This window comes from Dendroctonus ponderosae, unplaced genomic scaffold (genome assembly GCF_020466585.1).
Source record: "Dendroctonus ponderosae isolate FM_Combo_2020 unplaced genomic scaffold, Dpon_F_20191213v2 Dpon_F_20191213_1, whole genome shotgun sequence".
In the NCBI taxonomy this organism is placed as follows: domain Eukaryota; kingdom Metazoa; phylum Arthropoda; class Insecta; order Coleoptera; family Curculionidae; genus Dendroctonus; species Dendroctonus ponderosae.
In genome coordinates, this window is record NW_026017110.1 from 54386110 (window position 1) to 54399096 (window position 12987).

The window sequence follows — 12987 nt, forward strand, 5'->3', positions numbered from 1 at the left end:
AAACTGAATAATATTGGCTGACAAGTTCGAATTCCTCGGAGTAATCTTGTTCGGCGTTTGTTTGGAAACTTATAATTTATTATTCATCATGCCTCGAAGAAGATAGCAACTTAAAGCTATGTTCAATTTAAGGTAACGAGTAAGCTTCAATCAGAATGTATCAAACTGCAACTATGAATCACTGTCTTTACGAATCAAGCAATTCTGAAGAAAATAAAGTAAATTTGGGAATCCAAACTTAAATCTTTCATTAATTCTGTAAATATTTTTCCGGTATTGGAAATATTCTGCAAATTATATTATAGTGGAAATCGACTTTACCACCAGGAAAATATGGCTACTTTGGATATCGCTTTCCAAATCTAGATTTTTTTCTCCGCTGTTACATAACTTTAAAGTTTTTACATTTTTTTTTTTGGGTGTCATAATTTACATTTGTCTTTATGGTATGCTGGGATATTTCCAATTTTTTCCAATCCAACATATTTTTACCATACCAAATTATTTTTAATTATTTATTATTTTAATGATTTTAGTTTTAACTGTTATTACTCAAGTTTTAAATAGTGTATAATTTTGAAAAGAAAAATATATTTAATATGTATTATTTATTTACGTGTCCATCCAGTATAAACCAATATAATCGAAACTGAAAGCAAACTGTTGTTTATTTTTGTAAAATTTACAAAAACCTAATACTTTTTTCTACGTAATTGGCCGTCCCAAAGAAAATAGTTTTGCAACGGATTAGAATATTTTTAATTCCGTCATCGCAGAAAATATTCGGCATAAATTGCGAAGTATTTCCAACTGTTCTACGTCTGAATTCTGGTTGAGCACATTTTTTTCATTTCCTTGTAAAACTATAATTGAAAATAAAAAATGAAAAAAGTAGCGTTTTTACTTTTAATTCTGCTTCGTCAAAGAAAATTTTGTATTTCGTGGCTGGGGAATTGAACGTAGTTGCAGTCCCTTTATTTGCTTCTTAAAAAACTGTTAGCAACTGATCATCTTGGCCCTTTCAGATTTGTAATAACAAATCCTATTTACACATAGTAGTTCCGAATTATTTTCGTAAAGGTTCAGTGTGCTTGATAAGTATTCTATTCAATTTCGAAGCTTTTGAGAAAACTTCGATGTTTTTTTATTAGGAACTATTTTCAATATTATATTTATCTAAGATCATTCCTACTGACAACTGACTGAACACTTTTGGCACGAGTGGTTGATTTGAGCCAGCCATTGGAGACCAAATATTTTCTGAATTTGAAAAGCTAATTTTTTGGCAGTTTTAATACGCGTTGAGTTAATTTAGGTATGACGAAAAATTGTTTCCATTGAAGTAAATTATTCTTTCATTGTGATAGGGATTTTCAGGGAAAATTATAATTTTTTGTAATGGTTAAGCAGGGAATGTGATTGAAACTTTTCGATATGCAGTTTCATCAGAAATTGTATGTTATCTTTGAATTACTAATAAAATTAAATTCGTTTAAAATTGTAGGTGATTTACTGAAATTAAACTAAATATATTCAACTTTCATATCTGCGAATTTCTCGTAAGCCATGTAGATCTTAAATTATTTAGGGTAATGACTGTCGCTACTAACACTACTGTAAAGTTTATAGCGAAGAATAAGCCATTTCGGCTTTAGACTATAATACAGATACCATTAACTTTATTAGATTGATGACTTATAGTTGCCCCTCGAGAACATCTGTCATCAAATCTTGGTAACTCGGAACTCGAATGTGACATTTTGATGGTAGCTAGCAGCCTTTAGAATAAGGCTGACATTAATTTAGTAATATTGGAGCTTCGCGCGGAGTTCATTTTACTTTGCGGGTAATATTTTAGATGACAGTGATAAAATATTGAAGCATTCGAAAATACGCGGCTGTATTACTCAGGTTAATGAGTCAGCAATTATCTGCTTTTCTATCACACCTGGTCATATTTCAGTAAACAGCTTCTTGAATAATTTGTGGTAGGCATAGCGAAACTGCCGAAAATTAACAAATCAAGGACCAAACGACATAAGCGCAGAAGCTATAAAACTGCTCAGGAATGAATTTAATGCAATCTACAGGAGGAAAAATATGCCGAGATATTTGCTAAGCTATTTGAAGGGACTGAGCAAAAAGACGCAAAAATCTACTCTTTTTGTGTTGTATTTTGTTAATTCCTTTTGAGTCTGTTCAGAGCAGACCACGGTAGGACATGAAGAGCATCAGTAAAACCATTCGTTTGCCTATAAACCACGTTGGTTGGTGTAGTAGTGTTCACCTAGTTACGACCAAATGAAAATCGAGTTTTTACTTCGTCGAACGACGTATTCCACTTTGGCGTTGTTTATAAATCAAAATCAATTCCTGGGCTTCAGTCATTTATTGTCTATTTATCAATTAAAATACGTTTCGGTGTTTTCCACCATCATCAGTTTCTCTGTATAAATTTTTTTTAAATTTGGAATTGAAACACAGTCAGGAAAGTATGTACAATGAAGGATAATGCTTGGGAGTATGGCATGGCGGATCGTGTGGAGGAGTGAGTTTTAAGGAAGAGATATGGAAAACTGAAGGCAAAACTGGCAAGAGAAAAGAACCGGAAAAACTTTTTGACCAGATGCAAGAACCTTGCCGTCACACCAAAATTTATACAGAGAAACTGATGATGGTGGAAAACACCGAAACGTATTTTAATTTATAAATAGACAATAAATGACTGAAGCCCAGGAATTGATTTTGATTTGGAATTATAATATATGTTTGAATGAGGTAAGTTTTTTAAATGTTTTGCTGTCCCAGAAGAAAGGATTTTTCCCTCAAGAACTAATGTTTTAATTGTGAATTGGTGCTTGTAGTTTGTAAATTTTAAATCTGATGAAGGCGCAGTTGTCTCGTCGAATCGTAATAAAATAAACGATATTCAAAATTTTTACTTCACAGTTTGACTGAGACCCAGGAAGGATAAGATAAGAATATAATAACAATTGCACGCACTCAGGAAAATAAAGCAAAATTAAAAAATTATACAATAAACTGCGGCTATGACGGAGACATGGTAAATCAGTCCTGCTGTGGCTTCTTTTATAGTTGAATAATAATAGTGATTATTGTGTTTGTCAAAATACATTTATTGCAGTTTACTCTCTGTTTTTAATTGTTTTTATTTAAAATATAAAATACATATTTACACATTCACCCTTACAAGCTTTGTTATGTTTCAAGTGTTTATTTAAACCATCCACAAATTGATTGCAATTAATTATTTCTATCTAATTATGAAACGTCCGGAATAAATGTATTTGTTTACTATGTATTGTATTTGTTGTAGCATATTTACAAACATAAACCATTAAAATAATGGTACATTTTATTTAAAGTCGCTTTACATAGATAAACATGAATTGATCAATTAGTTAATTTTTTTAAAGGCACCAAGTCACAGTTATTGTTGAAAGTTGTTTATGAATATGTTTGAATTATTATCGTATAAACTAATATCCGGCTGGGACATTATTTTCATTTAAGGAAATAATTTACGGTTACAAATTGTACTTTCGTTTCGGACACAATTTTCTATACAAAAGTCTAAATAATTCACCCACTTTTACTGTGTTTCAAGTCAGAAAGATAATATATGAAACTGTTAAGCTCATCCGGCCTTAAGAGCGTCAACAAAAATGATCCCGGACGTTTCGCAAGCACGAGTGCCTTGCATTTTCAGAGGTGTTTCGCTCGAACGCTTGCTTACATTACACATTCCAATGCAAGAATCTCGAACCTTCCTTCCTCGAACTAAACACTTCTGAAGATGTAAGCCACTCGTGCTTGGAAAGGAGGAAAGTATATTTCACAATAACCTAAAGGCCCGAAAAACTCACTAGTTTCAATCAATAATCGCAAAACCCTAAATCTTTTGATAACGTAAACTTTTTGTTTCCATCAATTGGATTATTTTGATGTAGCAATAAAAATGTATCATATTTCTTCTCACCCATTACTTGCTCGGTATTTGCATTAATTGCGTTTGCCAAAGCCCAACAAATATTTCATTTTGAAAGCTAGAAAAGCAATAAAAAATCTGTATTGTTATAATGCTCTATGAGACGATATTCTACACTGCAATGCGGGCATTCACATTTGCTGAAGGTATTTCTATTGACTGCTACAATACTGTTATAATGCATTGCGATAAATAGTGGGCATGGGTAGAATATAAATGAAAAAGATAGTGACATACTAATATCAATATTAATTACTTGGAGCTTTCCATTGTGTTGATGCTTCTCGTTTAATATCTCTCAAAGTTACCGGAATAGTGATTCAATCTATTAAATTAACCTTAATTAACACAATAGGGATGGAATGCCGTATACAATTCTTCGCGTACTCTCCAAGTTAGCCCTGAATAGACACTGTCAAAAAACCGTGTACGGTATGAAATAGTTTGGCTTATGTTTATATCTTTTTATTTTATTTATTAATTTTTATACCAAAGATTTAAATTGATAATTGATGGTTTTATCATGAGAATGAATTGTGTTGTGCGACTCTTTAACGGCGAAATCCTGCTATTATTGAGTGCCATGAAATAATTCTCAACTACCTCCCCAAAAATAATTCTCGCTGGTCAGCTGGTTTTTCAAGGTGCTTAAGGTGTCGAGACTCTTTTGGCATAACCCGTAGTCTAAATTTTCGAAAGGTTATTTGAATATTTATGAATCTATATAGCAAAATACAATAGTGGTCGCTTTAGGTTTCGAGATTATTATTACTTGAACTTTTTGTGCCTCTGTAGTAATTAATCTGTTGTAATTACTTATAAATATGACCAGTTCACTTTCTTATTCTGATGGAAAATCGGATCCTTGACATATGCCGCCCATTAAATGATGATAAATCGAAGCAAAAAATCAAAACCCATCAAAAATCGTCAACTGGCAGTAACAATCTACCGAAGAATTTCAAAGAGATAAGGCAAATTAAGATGATTATCGTTCTGGTAGTTAAATTGGAGCAACATGAATTTAAAGATAAGGTAGCTTCTGACCGGCCTCAAATTATTATCATTATGAAGTGCCTTGTGCGTTTCTGACTGTAGATAATGGTTGAATGCCAATTATTAGGTAGAAACAGGCTAAATTTCGAATAATCAACTCTCTCGAACCTTTACGATACCTGAATCTTTTCTGACCATCCCAAGTGGTCGAAATTATTGGTTATGGAAGGATAATTAAAAAAATAATGTCGGCGGCAGCCTTCAGCTACACGATACATTTTTTGTGTGCTACGATTAACAAGTCATCTGTTATAACTTCAGAGCTGCTTTTAGCTTAGCAGGCAAACTCAAATAATAGGTTTTAGGGACACTTACACATATTTTTATTTCACTAGTATCGGAATGGTCGACCATTGCCGACTTGAAATTTTAAAACGAAAGCAGACAGCAGATAATCTATATGAATCAACCTCAAGTAAAATTTTTATATGTAGAAAACTCCATATAAAATTATTTTAAACGCAAACAAGGGTCCAAGATATTTTAAATTCCAATCCTTTAAAGCTTGTAAATATGAATAATGCGTAACCAAAGTTTTTCGAAATTAAATTGCTTGTCCAACTGCGGATATCAGCGAAAAGTGAGCGATGAAATCCATTTTACAAGAAAATGACAGTTGCTTTTTATTTAAAAAAATTAAAATTTTAAATTTAAATTAATTAACATTAACATATTAGCAGAAGTGTTATTCCTATAAAACCAATTAAGTTATGGTGTAATTGGCATGTGAAAGTTTTATTTGTTATAGAATACAGGGTGATTTACAAGTTGAGACTTTTATAACTGTTTTTATTGAAACATAAAACATTTTTAAAAACTTCAAAATACTAAGTTATATTAATAATTTGAAAATGATCCGACGATATTGTAGAACGACATTTTCAAAAGCTGATTTGAAGATAAATTTCTTATCGTTTGCACGTTTTTATCGTTTATTTTATTCGCTTATTTGCGAGAGTGTCATCAAACTGCAGTTGCAGCTTCTATCATGTAGACGCAAAGTTTTTCCTTCTAAACTCACCAAACACCTAAAAGTTTTATTAATGTGGATCAACGAGCTTGAAATTGTGGTAATCCGCGGGAAGATGGTAGAGGGCTGCATGTGTTGCAGAATCATATCTCACATGCCTAAGCATTACAGCCGGAAGACTTTCCTTGTAGAAGTAACCTTTCTGAATGGCTTTAAAACAGCACGAACACTTTTCAACAATAATAAATATAACCAACGTTAAATTTAACAGATTATTATTACATAGCAGGAGAATGTACATACGTTTCTGGGGACGTTATAATTAGTGTAATTTTAAATAGATTTCTGCGTCATTCAGAATCAAAACTCTTTTGTTTTAGAACATAAATTATCACAAAACATAATCGAAACTGAACACCTGCTAATCTGAGTGGATGCGTTCTCTAATTTCCGTTCCTATACAGATTCCTGCAAACTTCGAGCATCCGGCCTGTTAAACCAGCAGTACCGGTTTTTGCAAGGGTTCCAATAGGATTAATAACCATCGATGGAATAATAATGAGATTAATTTTTAATTCGCTAAACTATTTGCAATTATTCATGTCTGGGAATGCAGAAAAAACATTATGGGCACAAGCTGAATAACGTAACTGGCGGATATGAAGTACCAATCCTCTAAGGAAATCTGCATGTGCACAATTCAGCGTTTAATGAGCTATTGCAGATCAGTCGTTAAATCAACATTTTAATAGGCTATTTCGATAAAATAAGTAAGAAAATAAAAGGAAAATTATCAGTTGGCTGTTTGGAGGCAAATATTTGATGAATGTTGATACCTTTTGTTACCAGACGTTCCATTATAAAATATTTTCTCATTGTTTAATCGGGAATAATGATAATTATTTTAGTGACTCATGTAATTGTAAATCGTACAAAATAGCCGCATGCGTTTTCTTGCGCATTTTCATATTTATTCACTTAAACATCACAATGAAGCAGATTTTCTCAAATTTATTATAATTTCAACTTCCAAGCACATCAATTTGTACTTTAGACAAAAAATAGCTCAAACTGCTTTTTGTAAGTCGGATTCCAATCAGACCTATCTTTGACTAGCAATAACATTATTTTTATTTGTATGCAAGTGGTTTTGGATTTTATTTAGTAACAAGTATGAAATATCCAATTTGTCAAGGATACTTGGGCGGATTTAAAGAATTAGTTCTGATTCGAAGTTACAAATATGTTATGCAGTTTGCAAGGTGCACATGCAGGTCTCTCAGTGTGTGGCCAGTCTTTATGTACGGCTATGTCGGATATCGGATGGATACCAGATTCTCGACCAAAGATAAAAATAGTCGGGTATTTTAATATGGGTGTCCAGCTGACGCATAACATACATATTTATCTGACTTGCAGCGACTTGTTTAAAAAACCGTCTCATTTTATGAAGGTCACAAGGCAAAATTGCTGCCGCAAAATCATTAGCTTAAAATAAATAAAATGAAACATCAGAATATTTATTTTTAATGAAAAAAGGATTTTTGGTATGAGCATGTCCCGATTTTAAAGGTTTTTATCCCGGTTAAAATATATGCAAATGTATTGGCGTCAACGTGACTAGCCAGTTATAAATTGTTCAAAGTGTATTGACATTTCAGAATCTAAAAATATCGGAGTGAGTTAACCCCACGACTCATGAAAAGGTGACTATATTTTGCACTTTATGCAGAAGTTGACATTTTTTAGCTCGGACTTAAAGTGTAGTAATATTTTCCATAAAAAGTATCGAAGTACACTTTAAGTTCTAAACAAGGAGAAATGCTAAATTCCCGATCGAAGCAAAAGCGATTGCTCCTAATACTAGATAGCAGAAGTAATTTGTTATCACATTTACGCCCATAAATTAATTGATTCAAACTTAGAAGAATAGGTATTTGACAGTTCTCGAAGAAACCTTCGAGCGTTTTTTAACTCAAAGATAATATCTTGTATGATATAAATCATACATTTAATTAGCTGCGATAGCGTTTCTCGGGTTTCACCCTTATAAAACAGCAACAAACGTACAATAAAACCTTAAGCCAGGATTTTTTTAAATCGCTGATTAGTGTATACGAGTGTTAGGAATAGGAATTAATTTTAGAATAAGCTAGACTAAGACACATATGTAATATACAAGGGCAGAAAGACCGATTGGGTCGATAGCCTTTTTCTGGACAATAACTACCCAAGTTGTATTTTCTTTCTTGTTTTATAAGATTCAAGTCTTTCATTGTCACAGTTAGAGCTGAAGAACTGCGTCTGAGTACGCACATTGCTTTGAAAAAAAAAGATAAATATTTTAAAACTAGCAAAAGTTTTAGACATGAGTCTAAAACACCAGTTCTAGTAAATGCATATCAATAGGGATTTTGATAAAACGTGTAATCCCAAAAAAGTCACCTGTTTTGGCTTTTAGTCACCGGAGAAAATAAATATGTGTAATTGAACAGAAGACAATAAATTTTTTGATTGTACTATCAAGCATATGAAAAGGAATGAGGAAAACTAAAAGACTTCTGAATGGTCTCAAACAGGACCTCCAAATTTTTGTAATTTTACTTGGTCTGATTCAGATTGATGATGATTGACCAGCTGGAAATATCGCATCTTTCGTAAGAAACTTTTCGAAAGCGCATTTGATAAACTGTTGCGCAGGGTAGAGGTTAAAAACTCGTTTTTTTCTAGAACCGGTTTCCATAAATCCAAGTAATGAGAGCTTACAGGCTATATATGATGTGTGTGTCTGAGATGAACACTTAGCCACTTATCTGTAACCTTTGACGGCTCTGACAATTCCGTAAAAGCTTCATTTAGTTTTTCATGCATTAGATTTTACCAGAAATGTTTAACAGCCCTGGAGATAGAAGTGGGAATGGTGAATTTTTGGATACCTTCAAAGTTTCAAACATTCTATTTCTAAAAAAGGTTTTGAAATATCGTATTTCTCGTAAGGATCGTTTCGAAACAGCACTAAATGAACCTATGAAATGACTTGATGCCTTAATGCTGTAGGTCGTAACCTAATTTAATGATTTTTTACAGAGAACACAAAAAACCGCTAATAAATGCTTGCTAATCTAATATTTTATTTTGAATGGTTTTCTGTTGTTTAATTCTGTATTTTTATTGTCTTATCTGTTCTGTTCTTATGATTCTTATCTCTAACAGCATAAAGTAATAACAATTTTTTGTCTGTGGCGCGACAATATATGTATTGTTTTCTGTGAGTTACGATTTATAAGCATTAGGGCATCGTCCAGTGGAGTCCAGATAAAAGAAATTGTGCGAGACAGAAAATTTACAGTTGTGTATATTGATTGACATGAGCATAACCGAAAATTGTAACTAGAATTCCGATTATTTCTCTGATAACATACCAAGTATCTGCATATATGTATATATGTGTTTAAAATATGTTATTAAACCGTTCAAATAATAATATTGTATGACACATAACGATACGAAATCAGGAAAATGTAAGCGGTATTTGCATTTACTTGGGTATGGGTAAAACATTTCTTATATAGAACTTTTAAGTAATTCTGTTCTCTCTTTAGAACTGTTAGCACTCATAAATCGACCGATGATACACCTATATATAAAAAGGGGAGATTAAACTGCTATTAGCTAGTTGAGTAATTGAACATTAATTAAATTAATTTTTATTGTGACTGTGTATTAAGAGTCAGTTCTAATATTTCGTCAAACAGGCAGTATTTCTGCAATTTGAGAAATGTGATTACCTACTTCTAAATTCGATAAGCTTCAACTGAATGTGCAAATGCAAATGTACATAATTTTGTGATGTCACATACTTATGTGATGATTCATTCAGCTTTTGATTTGTAGATTTTGAGTCGCATACATGAAGATAAACATCGTTGGCGTTGAGATATTCCTGCACCCCATACATGTAACTTGGAAATAGTTTAGGTCAATCAGATATTTTTTTTATTTGTACGTGCAATTTGTCATACCTAATTTATTCATACAGGGTGGTCCAAAAATAAATTAGGACCATCAACTTATTTTATTCAAATGGAAGCATCCATTTTTTATTTTCATTTTTAATTCCCAATTGAATTCCATATTATTTATCTGTAACTTGTGTTAAAATAAATAAATGATTATGTTATAATTTCCCTTTAACCGTAAGCACTTGCTAATTCGAATATAGGTCTCCTGCATATACATTTAATGGTTATAATAATTTCAAAATATTGAAGGTGAGAAAGAATCTTTTTTAAAATATATTGTTCTAACATTAAGTAAATCTATTAGCTTGATATAAAACAAACATTTTAAAATAAAGTTGAGAGTAGCTAAAATTGTATCAATTATAAAACTACTGAACTACAGGAAAAAATATAAATAAAAAAAGCAGTTTATTAGTTTAATCACCATTCATGAAGATACACCCTTTAAGATTAGAAATATGTACAGAAAATAATATTAAATAGTTATTGAAAGGGTAAAGAAAGTAGAAAGACTTTTAGAAGAACTTTATGATTATAATTGTTTTTTTCCAATTTTTTTGACAAAGTTTCGGAAATATACAAATCTCGGGTATACTTGCACGTTTCGATTTACATTTTTCGCTGTGGTCTTCTTTGGGGCGCAGCTGGTGGCGTTGGTTGATGCCTCGGTACTGGCCGAATTAAATTACCTAAATTAATATTCATTGCATTACTGACTATTCCTTCAATATTATTTGTGAACGTTTGATATCTGTTCTTTAAAAGATCCATATTTTCATAAGTGATACTCTCTATGTAGGCAAGAAAATGTTCACACTCTGTTTTCACAAATGCACGTTCCCTTTCATCCTCTATCAGTTTTAAATCAAACATTATATGATTGCATTTTGTTTCTTTATCCCATAAGTACGTCACAAAATTCTCGAATAAGTCATCCTCTCTTCTATTTTGTTCCGCGCTCTTTATACGCTGCCTTACTTGACGATCACAAAGCCCGTAATCTCCTAATGTCACTGCTAACTTTTGGCTTACTCCTGTAGAAACTACGCGAGATTCCACTTCTAAAATACCATTGTTATTTAACATAAATGTTACTTCAAACTCAACTTCTCCAGCTCGACCAGGCGGTAAATCAGTTATTTCAAAACTGCCTAATAAATTATTGTATTTGCAATTTTTCCTTTCACCTTCGAATATTTCGAAGCTGCATTCTGTTTGATTATTTTCAGATGTCACACATGTAAGAGAATTTTTGGCAGGAATCGTTGAATTTTTACGTATTATTATTTCCATGAAACCTTTATTAAAGGCCAAACCCAATGAAAGCGGAGTAGCTTCCGTTACTTTATATGTTGAGTAGTGGCTGCTTTCGGTGTTAAAAAATGTAGCAAAGTGGCTCGCCCCAAGAGCCACAGCTTCATCGGCACTTATGTTGGTACGTATTTTGCCAGCACCAAAGTGTGTTTTCAACATTGTCCGAATTTTCGGTATTCGCGAGGAACCGCCGACGAGAATCACATCAGTAATGCTTCCTTTCGAGATGTTTGCATCATGAAGACATTTATCTACCAGCCGTAAAGCTCGATCGAAAATGGTTTGTGCTTTCTGTTCAAATTCCCTCCTTGTCATTTCGAACAAAATATCTCGCTGGAGTGGTCCTGCCGAGAATAATGTTATCTCATAACTTAGCTCCGAGGACAGTTTTTTCTTAAGTTGAATACAATGGGTTCTTATTCTGTTGCACAATCTACGATCCATATAATTTGGTTCACGAGGAAATTGATCTGCGACTATTCTTAAGAAGTGATTAAATAGAATATCATCGATATCTCTACCACCAAGAAAACAGTCTCCTTCTACAGCTTTTACTTCTAACGATTGCCCATTTACTTTAATAATTGATATATCCAAAGTGCCGCCCCCAAAGTCAAACACCAAAAATGTACCTAATTTTACTTTGTGATTTTCAGTGTAGTTAATAGCAGCTGCTACCGGTTCGGTAATTAAAGTAAGCACTTTCAATCCAGCCGCCTGAGCTGCGGATATTGTAGCTTTTTTTTGTGCATTGCTAAAATATGCTGGAACTGATATAACCGCTTCCTTAACTAATCCTCCTAAATACTCAGAAGCACATGACTTTAAATACCGCAGTATCTCTGAACAAATTTCTTCAGGTTTTTTGCGAATCACTGTTTTATTATGTTGTAGTTCTATGAGAGTTTCGCCTTGACTGCCTTCTACAATTTTAAAAAAATGCTGGTTGGATGTTTTGATTTTTTGGACATAAACGTCATCGTACTTTCTTCCTATAATTCGCTTCATATCTAAAACATATTAACGCGGTTCGCTTATCAATTGGCTAATCCGATTATATAGGAAAATCTTACCGAAGAGAAAGTTTTCAGCATGGCTCAATCCTCTGTCCTCGGCTGTTGATCCTACAGAAACTGTCGTATCGCTCGGAGAATAAAATATAAACGATGGTGTGCTCTTTTCACCGTCTTTGTTGCTAATTATTTCACTTTTTCCTCTTTTGTATATCGCTGCTAATGAAAACGTCGTTCCTAGATCAATTCCTATTCGCGCAGCATTCTTATACTGCAACGGTTTGTGATAAAATTTAAAAAAGTACCTAACTATGAAGCCTTTTTGTAATTAAGTTTATATGCGTATTTTTTGTAATTAAGTTAACAAATAATTCTACAACATGCACATATATAAAGTTATTCAATTGTCCCACATGAAATTCGCTATTTCTTTTAAAACATATAACCCTTGAAATTAATGTTTAACTTTTGATCACAGCATTCGCATTTCCTCCCCAGCCTTTTTTTTTAATGGTAACCTAGATTTTAGTGTGTACAGAATAAATCTGGATAAGCATGTTTCAATAACACTCGCATAGTTAAACTTTTGATAAATACTTGCTA

At 32.6% G+C, this 12987-nt stretch overlaps 2 protein-coding genes across 5 annotated transcripts in view; one reads left to right on the plus strand and one right to left on the minus strand.

Moving 5' to 3' along the window:
• The window catches only part of LOC109533801 (heat shock 70 kDa protein), a 57878-nt gene that overhangs the window by 33383 nt on the left and 11508 nt on the right, over positions 1–12987 (minus strand). For 2 of the 4 annotated variants that reach the window (XM_019899226.2, XM_019899225.2), the window contains 2 exons: positions 12445–12655; positions 10571–12381 (listed from right to left, as the gene is read on the minus strand). The exons of the other annotated variants lie outside the window; for them this stretch is intronic. In XM_019899226.2, coding sequence (XP_019754785.1) covers positions 10667–12381; positions 12445–12655 — 1926 coding nt within the window. In that variant the 3' untranslated portion in view covers positions 10571–10666. Of the gene's footprint in view, positions 1–10570; positions 12382–12444; positions 12656–12987 lie in introns of those variants that run through there. 4 annotated transcript variants of the gene reach the window in all.
• The window catches only part of LOC109533802 (nuclear protein MDM1), a 100629-nt gene that overhangs the window by 32748 nt on the left and 54894 nt on the right, over positions 1–12987 (plus strand). The gene's annotated exons all lie outside the window — the stretch shown is intronic.